Source organism: Mesitornis unicolor, unplaced genomic scaffold (assembly GCF_000695765.1).
Source record: "Mesitornis unicolor isolate BGI_N332 unplaced genomic scaffold, ASM69576v1 scaffold12858, whole genome shotgun sequence".
In the NCBI taxonomy this organism is placed as follows: Eukaryota; Metazoa; Chordata; class Aves; order Mesitornithiformes; family Mesitornithidae; genus Mesitornis; species Mesitornis unicolor.
The window spans coordinates 39,966-58,899 of record NW_010201196.1 but is presented as its reverse complement, the minus strand read 5'-3'; the positions used below and the strand labels follow the sequence as shown (position 1 = coordinate 58,899).

At 38.9% G+C, this 18,934-nt stretch overlaps 1 protein-coding gene across 1 annotated transcript in view; it reads right to left on the bottom strand.

Moving 5' to 3' along the window:
- The window catches only part of EML1 (echinoderm microtubule associated protein like 1), a gene marked incomplete at its 3' end in the record, with an annotated part of 35,836 nt that overhangs the window by 152 nt on the left and 16,750 nt on the right, over positions 1 to 18,934 (bottom strand). The window contains exons 6-16 of the mRNA XM_010189991.1: positions 18,302 to 18,330; positions 16,881 to 16,907; positions 13,577 to 13,706; positions 9,565 to 9,714; positions 7,676 to 7,745; positions 6,430 to 6,540; positions 5,075 to 5,170; positions 4,417 to 4,551; positions 3,152 to 3,251; positions 1,293 to 1,447; positions 199 to 339 (exon numbers count right to left, since the gene is read on the bottom strand). Of these exons, the coding sequence (XP_010188293.1) occupies positions 199 to 339; positions 1,293 to 1,447; positions 3,152 to 3,251; positions 4,417 to 4,551; positions 5,075 to 5,170; positions 6,430 to 6,540; positions 7,676 to 7,745; positions 9,565 to 9,714; positions 13,577 to 13,706; positions 16,881 to 16,907; positions 18,302 to 18,330 (1,144 nt within the window). The remainder of the gene's footprint in view (positions 1 to 198; positions 340 to 1,292; positions 1,448 to 3,151; positions 3,252 to 4,416; positions 4,552 to 5,074; positions 5,171 to 6,429; positions 6,541 to 7,675; positions 7,746 to 9,564; positions 9,715 to 13,576; positions 13,707 to 16,880; positions 16,908 to 18,301; positions 18,331 to 18,934) is intronic.

Here is an 18,934-nt window from a genome sequence, read left to right as displayed (position 1 = left end):
ACACGAGCAGAAGGCCAGAACCATCAACACTAAACACGTTCAAAGGGGATTAAGATGACCAAACTATATATTAGAGCATTAAAGCATAAAAATATACATTGGCTTAAATAGATGCATACTGATAATGTTATTTATTGCCAAAAGTACTGTGATAATAAATTTAATAGATGCGTATTTATAAACTTACTGCTGTTACACACTTCGAAATGTTACCTGGGTAATTGGGAAGAAGTCTCCTGACAGCGTGCCCTGCAGGACGAAGTTTCGGGTGGTTCCTATTAACACAACGTCCCCTTTTCCCTCTGCCACTGTTCTTATCGGGCCAAACTGCTCTGGAATCTGTGGTCACGACAGAGAAGTCAGACAATTTGTCACATTTTATTATTATTTTTATGGGTATATGGCCTAGCAAATGCTTTGTAATAAATGCTGCACAGAGAAGAAATGAAATGGATTTACATATATATATGTATACATATATACACCTGACTTAAAGTTTATAACAACTTGCATCAGTTCAAGATCTGTCTTTATAACACTAAACAAAACACATCCTTATCCCTAGGACATACTTTTTGTACAGATAAACCAAGTATTTCAACAAACAGAGAGGGTTCCTTCATGCTGTGTTAACTCCATCGTAATTTAATTGCAGCTGTGGTATCAGACCAAGCCTTCCTACTCAGAAATAGCATTAACCTTTGTATCGCTACTGCCTTCTTACAACTTCTCTTTAAGTGCAGCCTCAGTTCTGAAAGAGTCACTGCAAATCTCCAATGCGAGGGGAGATGTAAAACTTAAAATAACAAGGTGTATCACTGTATGAACAAGTGAGAGAAAACAGGTTTCTACAACGCAACTGAATTCAATTTAGCAATTCGTTTTTAAATAAAGAATAACACTAACCAAGCAATTGATGAAAAAACCCAGGTGCTAAAAAAGGCCTCACATCATTTTGGAAAGTAGAAAAGTATAAAAACATTTTAATATTGTAAAACTCTGAAGTAAAAATGACCTCACATTATTAACTGTAAAGAAAGGATGAAATTATACACAAAAGTAAGAACACGAGAGTTGTTTTCCAATTACCTTGGGTCTTAAAAAGGAAATACTATTTTACTGAATATGCTAGCACAGGAATGACCTGATGGCTCAAATGATGTTACCTGTTATCACTTTCTTGCTTTCTCACAGAATACACATAAGAAAATAAATTATTAAAACAGCTTGTTCAGAAGACAGCTAAAACTTTATGCTGAGTAGCGGAGTAATTAAAAGATAGGTGATACCACCTCAGTTTTGTGAAGTTTTTGGTAATTTCCATTCCAAGATATCAGCTTTCGGTCCTTTCCACCTCCTGACACTAACGTGCCATCTCGCAGCATGCACAGCGCAAATATCCCGCCCTCGTGCGCCCCTTGAACTGCGTGGCTTATTCTGTTGGTACCTGCACAGAAGAGAGAAGAATTACTACTGAAATACTCACCTTACCAGCTGCTTTTTCCCCAGTTTTTTCCTCTGTTTCTCTACTACCTGTCACAGATGATGGGAATGGAGTGTTGCACCACACTGAGTTAGTCAGCCTGAGGAACATATTGCCCCCATCCCAAAAATCACAAGTACATGTGTTCACTTAGTCTCGTTCTAACACAAGGTGAAATGGGTGCATTTAAACCTTTCACTGGGTTTGAGGTAAATAATGATTACTGGTGATTCTACTAATGAAATGTGCACCTTGCATCAGAGCTTGGTTAACTTCATGTTAGGAAGATATAAGTTAGAAAGAAATAACTGCTTTTTCCTTTATTAATTCCACCTATGTCCATCCACACCTCTGCATATGGTGTGTTGGCTACAAGTGACTGCCATTAAAAGAAGATTTAGCTAAGGGAACTCCAACCTTGTGTATGCAGCCCTTGCTTGAGTCAAAATTAGAAAAGACATAGAAAGATGCTGGAGGGAGTGGAGCATCTCCTGCTGAGGAGCGGCTGAGGGAGCTGGGGCTCTTGAGCTTGGAGCAGAGGAGACTGAGGGGTGCCCTCATTCCTGGGGATCCATTGGGAAAGGGCAGCATCAGGAGGAAGGAGCCAGGCTCTGCTCTGGGATGGCCAATGCCAGGACAAGGGGCAATGGTCCCAAGCTGGAGCACAGGAGGTTCAAGCTGAAGATGAGGCCAAAGTTTGTGAGTGTGAGGGTTATGGAGCATGGCCCAGGCTGCCCAGAGAGGTTGTGGAGTCTCCTTGTGTGGAGACACCCAAAGCCCTGGCCGTGTTCCTGTGTGACTGCTCTGGTGATCCTGCTCTGGCAGGGGTTGCACTGGGGGAGCTTTCCAGGGCCCTTCCAACTCCTGATATTCTGTGATTGATTCTGTTAAAAGGGGAGTAAAAGAGGAGCTGAGCCACAAACACCACATCTACGCCCCTCATCAGCAGCAGTGTACTGAGCTCAGTAAGGCTCAACTGATTCACCAGGTTGCTTCCCATGTCTCATATCCTTTGAGTCTCCTGGGAGAAGGCACTGAGTAAATGAGCAGCAGCTATCATCCATATCCCTTCTTCCTTTCCTAATAAGGCCTCCTTTAGGGGATTCTCCTTATTCCTATGCATGGCATCTCACACACTAAGTAAATGTTTCGGATGTTGCTGCTGTTTGCCTTCTGGCAGGCACTGCCTTCTGCTGCCTAAAAAAACCACAAAGGCTTTTCTTACTAGAAAAAGCTTTTCAAGAAGTTTGTCCTATCCATCTGTTCCTTTGAAACAAAGCTGAGGAATTCAATTAGACCTGCATACATTTTAGCTTGACTTCCTAGGAAAACAAATAAAGCTATTTATTGTCTTTTTTAAAGCGTCTGTCAATAGGCATAAATTTTGCAAACACTGCAGAGTGACAGCACAGGGGACTGGAGATAATCAATTACATTAACAGCAGTTCTTGCACTGATTAAGGAAAAGATTTCTTGCTGCCATTCCTCACGTCAGTAAACGCCGTACGTGCTGGCACCGATCTGTGACTGGACATTGACCTTAGGGAACCCATTGGCAAAGAACTCAACATAAACAAAATTTATTCTTCTGAAAATCAGGCTACACTCATGTAAAAACTCAGATTTTTTTATATTAACATTTCACTATTAACTTCAGTCTTGTCTTACCTTTCCCCCAGACCAAAATGTTTCCGCTTGAGTCTCCTGTAATAGTATCACCATTTTCAGAAAAGGTCACACACAGGACAAACTTTGGCTTCTCTTGTTTCTGCATGGTTACGAAAAATACACACTCACAGCAACACACAACCCATTCATTTTCACTGTGCACATCTGAGTAACTGAGTTTAGTCTTCTACAACTTAATTACAACAGCGAGAAGGCCTGATGACGTTTAACACAAGGCCAGGAATGCTCGGAGATAAACCAAATCCCAAACTCCCACTTAATAACAAAGGTTTTAAGTGTTTTGAAATTGCCAAAGAAAAAATTTAAATGCATTATATCAGATATATATAGATACACAGACATAGATATATAGACATAGATACATCAGCTCCGCCAGATTGCATCTGAGTAACTGAGTTTAGTCTTCTACAACTTAATTACAACAGCGAGAAGGCCTGATGACGTTTAACACAAGGCCAGGAATGCTCGGAGATAAACCAAATCCCAAACTCCCACTTAATAACAAAGGTTTTAAGTGTTTTGAAATTGCCAAAGATAAAATTTAAATGCATTCTATCAGATATATATAGATATATAGACATAGATACATCAGCTCCTCCAGATTGCACACAAAATCTATTAATTGCCATTCTGAAATAGTTGTTTTGACTCCAGGAGCAGTGAACCAGGCCCTACGAGAGTTACCTGCAGTCACCACAAACATCCTCGTTTGTGCTGCAGAGCTTGGGCTGTATTTGAGAACAAAACCAAATCCAGACCTTGAAATGGAAATTACATTTACCAAATAGTGGCCAGCTCAGTCTGTATTTGAATTACGTGTGTGTATGCATCTGAGCAGAACAGAGGAAAACAGAAGAATATTCACATTCAAGTAATTTATGGGGTTTTGCAAGTCTTTCCTCTGACAAAATCAAACAACCCCAGCATAAATCACTCCCTATTTTTTTTAATCAGAGCTAAGCATAGAGAGTTTTAAGGTAATTTTATTTTGTGGGGTGTGAGGAGGGACATAGCATAAAGAATAGAGGGGAAAAATGCAAGGAAATAAACAGTATTTGCATTTCCAAACTTCACTGTGGAAGTTTCACCCATGGAAGAGTTCTCTGTGCTGTACCTTGAATGCTGAGTTTCTGCAACATTTCAAGTTTAATAACTACCGGTTGTTTTGATTTACTCAACCCTTACTTCTGTATGACTGCATCATTATTGCAAACATAAAATTAAGGAAACAGAAAATATTTTACCTCAAATAATCCTTGCTTTTTAACAAGGGAATTCCCTTCTAGTGTCCAAAAATAAAGGTGTGATTTTCCACAAGTAACTATTATATTTGTATCAGTAGGGTGAAAATCTGCAGCAAATACAGCCTCATTAGAGCACTTGGAAGGAAAAAAGAAAAACATTGTATCAAAATTTAAAATTCAAAGAAAACCAAACAATATGAAATGGTTCTCTAGTTAATTAATCGATCAACTCCTGAGTTAAGAACAGCTCTGAGCTATTCATTTATTAGTGTAGACTGGAATACTTGGTTAAATACTTCGAAGTATTTAATAAATACGTCAGATAAGTTAGTACCAGAAGTTATCCTTCAAAGCTATGGCAGATATTGGGAAGTTCTACACAAAAAATGGTTTAAGACCTTTCCCTTCTGCACATGCTCCTATCACTGCTGCCTTGACTTTCCTAATCAATTCTAGAATCATTACAACAGCAAAATTTAATAAAACACAAACTATTGGGATAACAGCGAGAGGAAATACTCCCTTTCTTTGTGTTCTTTGCCCTTTATAAAATGGAAACGTTCAAAAGGCACAAGGTGTTGAATACAGAAAGACATTTCACGACAAGAAATCCAGGTTTTCATACGAGTGAGCAGGACAAAATCTCTTATTGCAACACCTTGACATCCGCCAGCTTCTCCTCTTTCTGCCAGTCCCACACAGACAGCACGTGGTCGTTTGAGTCGTCCACGGAGCACAGGCTGCTGCCTCCGTTCTGCGGCAAAACAGGGGAAATATCAGTGCATGCCCCAACCAACGTGCATACACCTGCAGAATAGCTCCATACTTTCATGTCGGTGAAAATCGTGACACATATTTACACTTGAACTGTCACACTTTTAGTTATCCCACTGATCTCCATGAAATGTAAAAATTTATAGGACTGCTGCAAAACAGAACTAAAAAGGGATCTAGAAAGACTCTTGCAAATTGTGGACAAATGGACTTTGTCAGGAATGAGGTAGGGATCTCTTCCCAAACACTTAATGATGGAAATTCTCAAGGCAAACTACACGTTATCATCTATACTGTTAAGAAAGCTTTTCCTGACGATGATACTGAGCTTCTTTCTTTGCAATTTAAACCAATTCCTTCTCGTCAGATCTGCTATGGACAGGGGGAACAATTTAACTTTTTATAGAGGAATAATGGATCAAAACCAGGGAATGGTGTAGGAAATTAGAAAACAATGTATACCTGACAGGTGTTCTTTTATAGGTGTATCTTCTATCAGTCTTTATAATCTTATTGACCCTAATTCCTTCAGTCTTTCCTCATGCATCGTGTTAGCTAGACCCTCTCCAGTTAGCACCCATATTTCTGAGGTATGAATCCAAAGACTGGATGAGGAACTCCAACTGAGACTCAGGTGACAAACTCATGTTTTTATATGGGACTTGAATGCCACCTATGTCATTTTTTTAACCTCCTCGTAGACCAGAGCTCAAAGGATGCTGCCAAGAGGGTAAAGACAGGGTTCTAATTCTTTACAACCCTTTATCCATGTGTCTTTGCCGCTTTCAAGCAAATATTTTTCTTCTCCTATGGGAGTTAGCATTTTTAAAATCCAAAATCAGAGGTAAAATCCACCGTTAAGGTCTCCCATCAGTAATTTGTAGGCACAGTGTATGGGGTTAAAAGATGCGGAGAGAAGAACTCTCTTACGTAGAGATAAATGCAATGGGGTGGTTTAAGAGAAGTAAGGATACTGAGGGTTCAAGAACACAAGTACTTCTGCAACTACTTGTCCTTGGAAGAAATCAATTGTATTTTACAGTACGCATAAGGTAGGCCTCTGAGACTGCAACATAAACTGCTGGAAACAACTGGGTTGCAAGCTCTCCTCCTCTAAAGAGGAAGCTGAGAGAAAGCACAGCTTGGAAGTTTATTTTGGTGAAGGAAGCTAAATCTGAAAGGCTTCAAAGGCTTGTTCAGCAAACATTCTTAATATGACTATTAATTTACTATACTTACAGATTTGGAAAAAGCAATGCACGTGACAGCTCGGTCGAAAAACCCCATTCCGATGACGTGCAGCGTATTCAGAGTTACAGAATCCCAAACGCGCACGTGTGGCGGCAATTGCTATAAAACAGACACAGAAACAACAGTTGAAACAAGGCTGGGAAAAAAATCAAGATTTAAAGAAATGAGACCGCATCCAAAACCCCATTTTAATACAATTTAAGGGATGAAAATCATCAGAACTCCTCTAAGGTCTCCCGTGTAAGCACAGATACAAATGATTGCTGTGCTCCCTCGTTTTATTTACCTGAAACACTTTTCTAAGCCACTAGAGGGCATCCACGGGAAGTATTTGCTCACTAAGCTTGAGTTTAAAAATAGTTAAGAGTTTAACACCGTTATCAACAAACTCTGCAGGAAAACAACGAAGGTTATGTTTTACTTTTTTCCCTGCCCTTTCAAATAAAGTGAATATGGTTTATTACCATATCAGAAAAAAAAGCAACAGCTGTCAGTCTTTCTTCCTGATCAGTAGTGAAATTGCCCTTAAAAAGAAATAAACCAAGGCCACCTCAGTATCTCAGTTACAGAAATTGCTTTTATATAAGTTTAACTGTACACCACATTCCCCTCAAGGGCAGACATCAAACATCTACAGCTTATTTCACAAATACAGTGGTAAGGAATTGTATTTATGAAGCTGAAAAAATAAATCCCAGACATTTCTCCAACAGACAATAAAAATGAATAGTTTGTGTTACTCAACTAAGTTATCTTTACATAAACCTGACATTGCAAAACTGGGACTTCATTTTCCTCACTTATTTAGTTAACATACTGATGATCCATTCTTATCCTAATACTCTTCATTGACACCTACCATAGTTTCTGCAATAGTCTGGCAGTGACAGCAGCTGCACACTCTGCTGAGTAACCTTTTCCTCGCTCTTTTCCTGCCTCTGCTTGTACCCGTTATTTCTTACTTGTCTTAGCTCTTTGGGGCAATGTTCATCTTACCCTGTCCAAATAAATGTATGGCCTACAGCTAAGCTCTACGGTAACACCGTAATAACAGAAACCCTTGACCGATCTTGCCAATGGAACTGGGTAACTCAGAAATTAAGTTTTACTTGCGTTCAGACCTAAAATGTAAGACCAATTTAACTGCAACATGAAAAGAATACAGCATCTATTTTCTTCGTAGCATATTCTTATGAAATATAAGCAGCTGCATGTCAGCAGAGAGGTCACTCACTTTCCCATCCTTGGATGTCCCTGCAACTTGACCTGTCGCTATAGTGATCCTATCGGGGTGGACAGCCAGGCTAGAAAGAAAGGAAAAGAGAGACAGGCCAAACTTAAAGCCATTTATTATCTACTTCATCAAACCTTTACATGAGCTTGTAATAAATAGCCCTATTTTAGTCATATGAAGCATACAGCACACGTGTAAATATTTTAAAAAGATAAAAGCAGAAGTTAAAAAATTATTTTCATGCTTTCTTATTCAAAAACTTCTTCATCCCTTATGAAGAAGGCAGTAATATGCTTAAATTCTAATACCTCAAAGCATGAGTCAAACAAGCCCCAGCCTCACTCATGTTGGGATTTATCTGACCTAGATTTAAGTGACTGCAGCGTGCAGGAGTTTACAATCTGAGCTAGTTACCTAACTTCTGTTACCTCTAATCAGAGGTGGCAGAGATCTGGTCAGTACAGTCAGCATCTTCTCAAACATTACTTTTCAGACGGTATGACCAGATATTCTGCGACTTTTATCCAACTTCTCTCTAATACTTTTCAAAAGGTAAAATAAAATCCTTTAGTAATGAAGACCAGGATACAGAAATCAGGAATTTTGGGTCTAAAATTAAAACTGTTATTTTAAAAGCTGTGATCAATGTTAACTAATGTCTCTAAGAAAAAGAAACCTAAAAGTTGTATTATAGCCTGGAGTACAGTCTGTTTTTGCCCTAAATCTTCGTTTCATTCTTTTTTCACTGCAGCTGCTTTGTGTATGGTTCTAGAGGCCAAGTGCCCTGCAAAATGAACAATAATTCATTCAGCTTTATAAGGCAGAAAGGTATCCTCTTTCCAATAAACCTGAAAGCTCTGAAATATCTAGAGAGTCAGAAAATTTGAAAGAAGGAAACGAGACGGAACAGGTCCAAGTTAAAAACCTCCTCGGTTTTTAAAAAAACAACCCAGATTATGCAAATAATTCAGTTTTATGAAACATGCTCACAAGGCAACAGATTTGGCCACCAGCTCTGTTTTTGGCTTTGAGGGACAAGAGGTGTTTCATAATGCTTCATCTAAAAAGATGTCAAACTCATTCCATACATCAGGGCCCATCAGATAATCCAGGCGCTCTTTTTCAACTCCACTCTGCAAGCCCACAGATACCATTGAGATAAACTGTATGTTTATTTAGTTTAATGATATTGGTATTGTCTGATACCTTGTCTCCACTAAATCACTTTGAAGGCCAAGCTGGCAGGCCTGCACGGCAGCAGGCAGGCCAGGCCGCGCGGGCCTAGTTTGGCCAGACATGCCTGAGGATTACCAGGAAGGCCACAGATGAGATTAAAAACTGTTTTCCTGGTTAGACTGAGCCTAAAGGACCTGTATTTGGCACCCAGACTCAGGGAGAAAATGAATAATTAAATCCGATTTAAAAAGGGAAAGGAGAAGCGTCTAAAGTAGAAGTTAATGTCAAATCATCCTACAAACAGTAATGAAAATGAGTTGTTAGCAACTGAGGCAGAGAAACAAGCAGTAACTTGGAGAACGAATGGGTACAGGCACATCCAAACGGGGCAGCACAGCACACACGGCAGCACAGACTTCAGGGCAGGTTTCACAACCAAACTCTGTCTTTAGGGACATATTTGGATATCCTCTGGTCTGTGTCATCACATCCCAAAAGCAGCTGCTTCATGTGCTGACTAGACAGAGCTATAACAGACTTTCAACACTCTTACCATGACTACACCCAGACCTTTATTTGATTGTGCAAAAGGACCCCAACCTATGTAATTCCTAGAAGTTAAACCAAATTTGCAGAACTATGCTAAAAGAACAAAACATTATCTCCCAGATACGGTTTAATGAAGAAACAAGAATGGTTACCAGGTGACTTACCACTTCACATCATCATTATGACCGGTGTAATGTCTCTGAAGTTGCTCTTCGACATTGAACAACACAACTACAGACGCGATGAAATACACAGTTTCGCCCGTTGGAAGAAGATAGAGATTACTGCGACAGTCCCGACCCCTATAGCCATAGCTAGCGTGTTGGTCAAGCTGCAATAACGTTATCTACCAATGAAGAACGTTAGAAATAAGGAAAAACCAAAACGGATTCTCTGCCCTTGTATTTCCTGCAGTTGGCGACTCTTGGCTTGAGCACAGCTCTGGTAACCTTCTGAATTTACTACAGTAAAGAGAGCTAAAGTGTTTCCCAGGCCTTGAGCTGCTGGAAACCTGCACATCCTACAGAAAATATCTAGTAAAGGGGACAGGATTTTGTGACCTACTATCCTTTAGCATCCACTGGAATTCGCTAAACGCCAGACTAAGGCAATATTAATTTTGTCCCTAGTGTATTTACTGTTTACACTGCTTGACTAATTAAAACTAAAATCTAGGCTTGATGGAAACACTAATAAGTCATTCAGTACATCTCCCCGCATTACATTAGGATTGATTGCATTATCCTTTGTGCAGGTTGATTGATTTCATTATTCTGGGCATTACCAGCCAGATGGATATGAAACCGTGAAAGGGTTACATCATCCGCTCCAATTTATTTCTGGAGTGTTTAAAAGGCAGTGGCCCAGATTCTGATGCTAGCCATATCAACACTAATCTAAAAATTAAGCCAACGAAATAACTGGAATTAATCCAGAAATAATCTCATTTAGACCGAATGTTAATTTGGCCAAATTATGCAGTTTTATTCTTCTGGAGAGTCATTAGGGACTACAACTATTTTGGCTTTCCTTTTTTATGGGAACAGAAACAGCATTAGCAGAATCTTGGCAAAACAGAAGTGCATTCTAATTCGGTCAATATGGAGAAACTGACTGTGATAAATACATGGAGAGATACTGAAACCCCAATTATACAGTATTAAAAAGAGAGTTATGCATTATTCTCTATGGTCAATGATAAACCACTCCAATTAAAAAATCCATGCTAACATTATCCAGGAAGAAAGGACGATGGTTATATTACTTCTAAAAGAGGAATTTAAATAACAGCTTGCTGATTTTCCTAATAAATGCAACAGACGTAGTGCTGCATACTCAACCATCAAAATGTGCATTCAAAAATACAGCATTTGGACTCCTACATAGAAATATTTCAGTCAAAGTTCCTTCAAGTTTGAGATATTCAAATCTGAAGGCTTGTAAACAACTAATCTCTTCAAATAAAGCATTTATTATCAATTCTGAATCTGGCTGTGAGGGTTAGTTACTACTCCAGCTTGCGGGGCAATGCTTTATTTGTTTAAATTTATTTTTCTCTAGAAGGCCAGATACCATTGCCAACTGAAGCCAACATAAAATTTCTCTAGTTGAATGCTATATAACCAAGTTTATAACGAGCTAGAGGTTGAAGTTAGCTTAAGGAACTGAACTTTTTAAAAAAGTGAAGTAAAAACATACAGACATTCATAAGTAAGAAATGCCTGTGCATAAAACAGCTATTAAATGGGCCAGATTACATTCCTTAGGGAAAATCTCCTTTCTTTACGATTCTCCCTGTGGGGAACAACGCTGCATTCACCCCATCCGTGCGATTGCTGGTGTCAAACACTCGGTTCCTTTCTATTTCCTTTTTTCTCAGATGTAAACTCCTGGGGCTGATCTCTCCTTCTCCTCAGTTTCCCACACTCGGATTCGGAGCCTTCAACTTTGATTTGGTGAGCTGACACTTCAGGGAATGTTATCTTGACCTCCTCTTTTCACTTCCCCTGCAGCTTTTTGTTTTGAACCTCCCGCTTGCCAAAATCCAAAGGGATCCCTGCAGACACCACCGCTCCCGCCACGATGTCCCTGGTGCTGGTTTCTCGCTGGGATTTTACCACCTCTGCTCCCTCACACTTCATCGCTCGGCATTTCTGCTTCTTCGTGTCTGCATGGACCTGATGTGGCCTGAATTTCACCCAGATACCTGCTAATGTAAAACCCCTTCAGGGGTCACATCAGATTCTCCCCCTATTTCTCATCATAGCCTGCTTTGCCCCCTCCATGTGTCCCTCTCAGCTCTGATATTTTGTGCCTCTATCCCCATTCTTACATTATGAAGCTCCCAGCTTTTCTTCTCATCATTATCTATAAATCTAATATAAATAATAGGTATAAATTGGGCACTAGCTTTTCTCTCTCTAAAAAATTCTTCTATATACCTAGTCATTGGTGTAACTTCTAACTATGGATACGATAACGGGATTCAACTGCAAATAAATCAAAATATGAAAAAAGAAAAGCATGGTATTTTTGGAGAAAATATGCTTCCTCCTCAGTGACCATTCAGCATCATTTTATTAATTCATACCTTTTCTATTCATAGGCAACCTTTATATGTAGGATTCTGCTGGGCATTCACACACACACCTGGAAGGACATGTGGATATTCAAACTAAAAATACTCCTCCATCTGGCAAATTTGCAGTCATTTAAGCAAGCTTAAGTGAGAAACTAATGAGACTGAAATGATAATAATTGATAATTATAACTTCTTCTAATATCTGAAATATTAGCTTCAGCTCCCACCTACGCCTTGCTAATGGCAATCTGCTTTGTTTTGCGGTTGGGGTTTTTTGTTGCTTCAGCAAGAATCCCAACACTTTTCCCCATATTATCCCCTCTAAGCAAAGGGCACCTTACAAGTGTAAAAAGACAATTTAATCGTCATTCAGATCTGTTGTGGTCTATGGCAAGAGCCTGTACAACAATTAGATGGTACAACGCTGCAAGCAGTATTTATCACTCTCATCTCAGCTAAATTTGGTGGATTTCTTTGGTTTTCAACTCATTTTCAGTTATTTCTGTATGCATCAGCTGTGCAGTTCCAGCAGAGTGGGGTAGAACCTACAGGCTCAGCTGCAACAGGAATCATAAGAACGGTTACTAAAATCTGTCATTAATCTCCTGCGAATACAATGGGACTCTTGGAAACTCCCTGCGTGCATTCTGAAACCACATGCAGTTCTATTTATACAACTCTGAAAAAGACTATTTGCAGCCTCTCTGCTTTTTTATGGAGACAAAGCAACTTCCTATTTGCACTGTTTGGGACCAAAACCAAAAAGAGAGTATATTTCTTAAAATAGAAAGCTTTATGAAGACTTCATCTCTCTAACGATAGACTCAGACTGTGTTGTGTTTATATTTTACCTGGAATCATCTGTTACATATATTAAGATTATAGAAAAATGAAAGGTCATTTTGCTTTTCAATAAAGAATGTATTCCCTCGTTACATTTAAAAGTGAAATGTGAACACTTCTCTATGGCGTGAAACACTGACTTCTTTCAAGTTGGAATTCTGTAATTATGTCCATTCACAAAAAGTTGGTGGAAAATTCTGATTGCTGGGTATTTATGCGGCTTAAACACAGTTTAAAATCTAAATTCAAACATTCTTTTTGTATGAAATTAATTTTATTGCTAAGCATTACCACTATTAAATTCAGGACTTATTCATTACTGAAGTTGATGACAGCATCCTCGAAGGCCAATGGTGCATATTTTATAAGACACCATTTAAAATGAGAAATTACTGCTGAGAACCAGCAAAAAAACCCCTGAGCTTGTTTTCCGCGTGCAGTAATTAATAATCAGAGCTTCCTGTGTTCTCACAACATGCCTAGTTTAATCTTTAGCTAATTAGCGTGCTTCAGACTTAACCTTTAGGCAACATTTCAGCAAAACCTTTCCTAAGCTGCCACCCCGTACTTCATGAGGTGCAGAGCAGCCGCCTCAAGAAATTCACTGGAATGTGATTTCACTAATGAAACGAACCCTATTAGTAACGATCTTCATTTTGCTATACTTTAGCTTCAAAAAAAAAATGTATTATTTAAACCAAATCCTCAAGAAATGCTTGATTTGCAGTCGTCCTCCAGCACAGAAAGGATACACCCACTCCAGTTTAAGCCTCTTGGCTGGTAGCTCTACTTTTGCTTCCAAATTGTAAGACTCCACTTGCTCTTTGGGCATGTACATGGTAACAGGACGTCCACGCAGAAACATTTTTACGTATCCTTCCTCTACAAAAAGGTCAGAAACGTTCAGGGTTACACATAAAAACCATCAGCGGAGAACTGCAGTGCTCCTCCATCCCTTCCCGCTTAACCCTCTGGTGCACAATTACAGAAGGACATGCAATCTCAAACTTCGAAATTAAGCAGATTTTGGGGTTTTTTTTTTCCTAAGTCATAATCAGTAAGCAGAATTTTTTTTAAATATATCAAATCCCTTTTTCCTCTAAAGATTTTGAGCAGCAGAATTAGAACTAAACAATGTCAGGAAGAACTACAAAACTGAAATCAAAACTTTTTTGGTGAAAAATAACGTTACAAGGTTACGGTTTTTTTAAATACTAAAAATGAAGGGGAAAACATCAAAGATTACAATTAACGCAGAAACGCCACTTAAAATTAATTTTATTTTTTTAATCAGTATTTACAGTGGAGCATCAGCATCTAAAGTATTTTCCAACACTCAGTCGCATTCTTTGCATCTCAGTGTAAAGATACGCTTTACACTCGATACAGTGTTAGAGATACATTCGAAATAATCAGGAAACACAAACAATCGGTAAGAGGAATCATGCTGATGTACATGCAGAAAAGATACGTGCTTTCAGAATTACTAAACAGCAAAAAAAAAAAGGAATGACAACATTGACAGCACATTAAAAGAAAGGAAATGACATACAGGAGAGAGGCTACAAAAACTGCATTGGCTGACAGCAGTAAACAGTTCTAGAAGAAAATACTAAAAGTAATGTCTTGAGCTGGTAAGAAATATTTTTGGGGGGAGAGAAGCAGGGATTAATAACAGATCTGGAAGTACTGACTTGGGGACTTCATGGGGCTTATAAAACTAGGAGATCTGGGAAATGCCATGAAGGTCTGACTAGGACTTTTGGGAACTGGCAAGGCCAAAGTGGGTGTCCTGTGAACTTCTGGTGAGGTTTGTCCAGATTCAAATCGTGCTGGCTCTTGCTGCTCCATCGGCAGATCAAGGGGTTCAGCCTTGTTCTCATGCGAATCAAGCAGTTTTGGAGTCAGTGACATCTGCAGAGTTACTAGACAGAATAATCGTGGGCACAGAGGAAATGGAAGGGCAGAAGTAACAAAATCATGTAAACGAAAAAAAAGGATACAATTTAGGACTGTTAAAATGACGCTATGAATTGTTAAGCAGCATTACAACTATACCATTATCTTTTAAAATTTGAAAACTAAGGCTTTATTTTAATCGGAAATACGCATTCACTACAAAGCCTGGCTAAACGAGTAAGAATTATCAGTCAAACAAATAAACACCATAGCTACACTGCATCACCTGAATATTTTTTGCCTTTAGACTAATTCATGTGGGAATGAGATCTGCCTGAGATCACGGTAAAGTTACAGCTAGGGCTCCCTAAAATCCCTTCTTTTCAATTGATACATATAACAAAACCAACAGAAAACAGAATGCTAAAAAGAAGAAATAATAATGTAAAATAATGGTGACAGATGGTGGAGCTTAAGATGCCTGTTAAAATGCTAGAATTGTTTTTAAAAATCTATTCACATAGAGCTGTACTGGAAAACAAACTGAAGAGGGTTGAGCATTAAGTAGCCGAGCATCACAGCACTATTTGTAAGCGCATGCAGCTTCTATTTCACAAGCTCCAAACGTGCCAATGCTGCTGGTCCTGCTGCACTGGGAGTCCTTAGATTCTCAGTGGTGACAGCCCCTGACTGAGCTATCAAATGCTGGGAGTGAAGGAAAGTTTAATTCCTTGAACTGCTTTTCTCACCTGACACTTACAGGACTCGTAAAACTTGCACTTAGCCACCTACAGTGGTTAAATCTGGCCTAGTACTGACTGTAGTGTTTGACCTAGTCACTCCAGACTCCTTTTTAGAGTAAATAGGGAGAAACAGGTACGTTTGGAGAAATTAATCACATCTTAAGGCAGATGTCCAAACCACATATAGTAAATTATACCAAACATGTATTCAGAAAGCCTGTCTCTCAGCTATAAAGAGGAACTGAGGTGACCAGGTCAGGCACAGAAATCCATACTGTGTGTTTATTTGCAACTTTGGAAAATCTGTCCTGATTTTTGCTAGTAATCCAAACATATTATCTACATAACCAAACTACATCCCTTTCCTCTTAAAAATTTAGTTATGAAAAATAAGACAGCAGAGTTCTAAACGTGAAGATAAAGATGTAAAGACAGACAACCATCAAACTACAGAGACAGACCAATGGTGAAACTTTGAGACAAATGTATCTTTTACATCTGCAGCTGTGTAAATTTGAAATAATCATCGAAAATAACTGTAAAAATTAACAGTTACTGAACTGAACTACGAAGGCACGTGAATGCCAGTAGGATCTGCAAAGGAGATCGCTACCGATTGCAGGCTTAAAATTGCACAAAGAATACACGGAGGTAGGGACGCTCTAAAAGATTTTTGCCTCGCCAACAAACAGGCTTTGCTTTGTGAAATTTTAGATTCGTGGCAAAGCTGAAAGACGCTGATTAGTGGAAAAAACTGTGAGGATTTAGCGATCTCTAAAAAGACAGATCTGTGACTGTATCACAGACATAAACATGCATCAAAAATGTGCATATTTACACGACAGTTTAACTAAAGCTGTAGAAAACAATATGGTACGGTCACCAAATTCAACTCTGCTTTATGACATTGAGCAAAAAGCACTGAGCAATTAGTTGGGAGGCCTAGGTCTGTTTATTGAACATTCAGAAAAATCTACGGTCTACTCGGCAAGAAAAAGCAAGGGAAAAACCAAGCCGTCTATAACCATGTTAGGCTAAGAGCGAAACAGCCGACATAGGGGCAGATACTACGAATTTCAGCAGAAGTGCAGAACACCATTTCAAACACAGTGAACATCCACGTGTTGCCATATAGCTCTCTCAACATCTTTGTAATTTTAATTCAAATTCTTCCGAAAAACTTCACAGGGATCTAAATTATAACCCGCTGTGATCACTAAAGTGCACCAAGGGGGGTTATAATTCAGCAGGCTGCATAATAGATGGTATAATATTTTTGTTTCGTTCAAAAGTAGGGACGTTTTAAGGTTGCAAAATAGGCGCAAGGCAGAAAATAGGTGTTGATACACCGAGTTTTTATGGCACTGGGAGCGCTTTGCTTCGAGAGCTATGAGGTCTGGGAAGTGAGGCCTACCTTTGCAGTGTGTCACACGCCGCTTCCCTTGCGATTACAGAGACAGAGACAGAAGGGCTGGATAAAGATGTGTTTGAATACAAGAAACTCACTAAACACCTGCACTCCCTGCCCAAAGTCATCTTCAGCTGGAGGATTTTGGGCTTGACAACACGTATGTTGGGTAATTACAGCCAAAAAGCCCTTTTCCTCCAGCTAGGAGCTCCATTTAATTGTCCCATCATTAAAATACTTCCTTAAGCTCCGTTATGTGAGTCTAAAATACCAAGTAGCACTTTCTTAGGAAAAAAATCATTAATTTCGGTAGGAATTTCATGCAGGGTGAACGTAGTGTCACATCTGTTTAATTACTGAGCTTTATCTACAGGGAACATGTCAGAAGAAAAAATTACTCCAAATTCCCTTTGCTTACGTGGTGCAAAGGAAGGGGCAATGTTACACAAGGAAAGTACATTCTGTGTGAATCGGTTTTCTTTTTCTAAACCGTTTTCATAAAAGGGACATGAGCTGCCACAAAATACTTAAGTGCTTACTCAGTTGTACACATTATTGAGTTCAAAATGAACGACACTGAACCCTGAAGTATGGCTTAAGAGCTTTGTTGGATGCTGATCGATCAGCTCAGCAAACAAAACGTTTTCTACTTTCTCAGCCTAATGTATCATTACTGTTAGAGAACTGTACACCGAAATAATATGATACATCTGATAAATCAACAGGTCTTCCCCTTATTTCATGAAAAGAAAGCTTTTGTTTTAGCTATCCTTGTTTTCTCAGAACAAAAATAACTGCTATGTATACAATTCCGCTCTGTATTTTTACTGAGATGGTTCAAAAGTTTGTAACTGTTTAATGACAAGGACAAATTCTGCTTTCACTTGTACCTACTAATTCACCTCCACATTCTTTTTACAGGGATAATATGTAAGGAGGAAATAGGAAAAAAATAAAGTGATTTTCAAATTAAAATACTTCAAAAACTGTAGTAACAAAACATCTTTTTTTATTTGTAACTTGACAAGTTGTGTTACAAGGCACTGGGACAGATGTGGCACTCTTTAACAGCAGTTGAGGGCTCCCCTTTCATGCCTAAATTAACATGACAGCATCACAGTTGAACTTGGCATATGCTTTAATTAACGAAACCTTAATAATGCTTTGAAAGGGAAGACGTATCTGGGGTAAGGAGACACGGCTGTTGTCGTCTTTGTCTCCTTACAAAGAATCCTAACTGTAAAATAAACCTATTGGGCCAATAAGAACTGGAGCAAACTGATCAGCTTTTGTAAAAGTATGTCATCAGTAGCCTGTAAGTGTCATGTTTAGATTCCCAACACCAGTTCCTAGGCATCCACAGAAAAAAGAATAATCTACTATGTTATCACAGTTGTTATCTACTTCAAAATTTGAGAGGTTCCTACCTGCACTGAACATTGGTTCCTTGGGTTTGCTGTGAAAATAATGAAGAAATTTCTGTTTTAAAAAGCACTCATATACAGTCTGCACATATAAAGGTATCCATATAAAATTAAAAACGAATACAATATAAAATATATTAAATATTTGTGTGTGTGTACATACAAACAGAAATATTTTTTCAATTCAAGTATGTACAAGGTACATCCCCAGGCAAACACAATTAAAACCAGCATGCACTGTGGCTCCTTGATGGCCGGTGTTAAAGTTTTTGCATTCAATTCTCCTCACATTCTCAAAACCAGAGATTTTTCCTCTACCAACTACCAGATTCCCAGCCCTGGCAGCGTTAGTCCAGTTACAGGAGGACACAGAAAGAGGTCATGATCAGTTTTGGTTTCCAGGCAGTGAGATTTGTTACTCCAAAGCAGCTGAGGATCATAACAAAAGCTAGGAATGTATCTTTATATTTATCATCGGTGCACGTGTGGGTGTTCATTCACTCCACGGCTTTGCTCTCTCTGGGTTTAAGGAGCAAGCCAACATTTGGATCCTGCTTTTCCAAAGAGCTTGAATAAAAAATGAAACAAGGGTTGAGGGTGTTGTTTCTGATGAAGCATGAAAGGGACACACAGCTC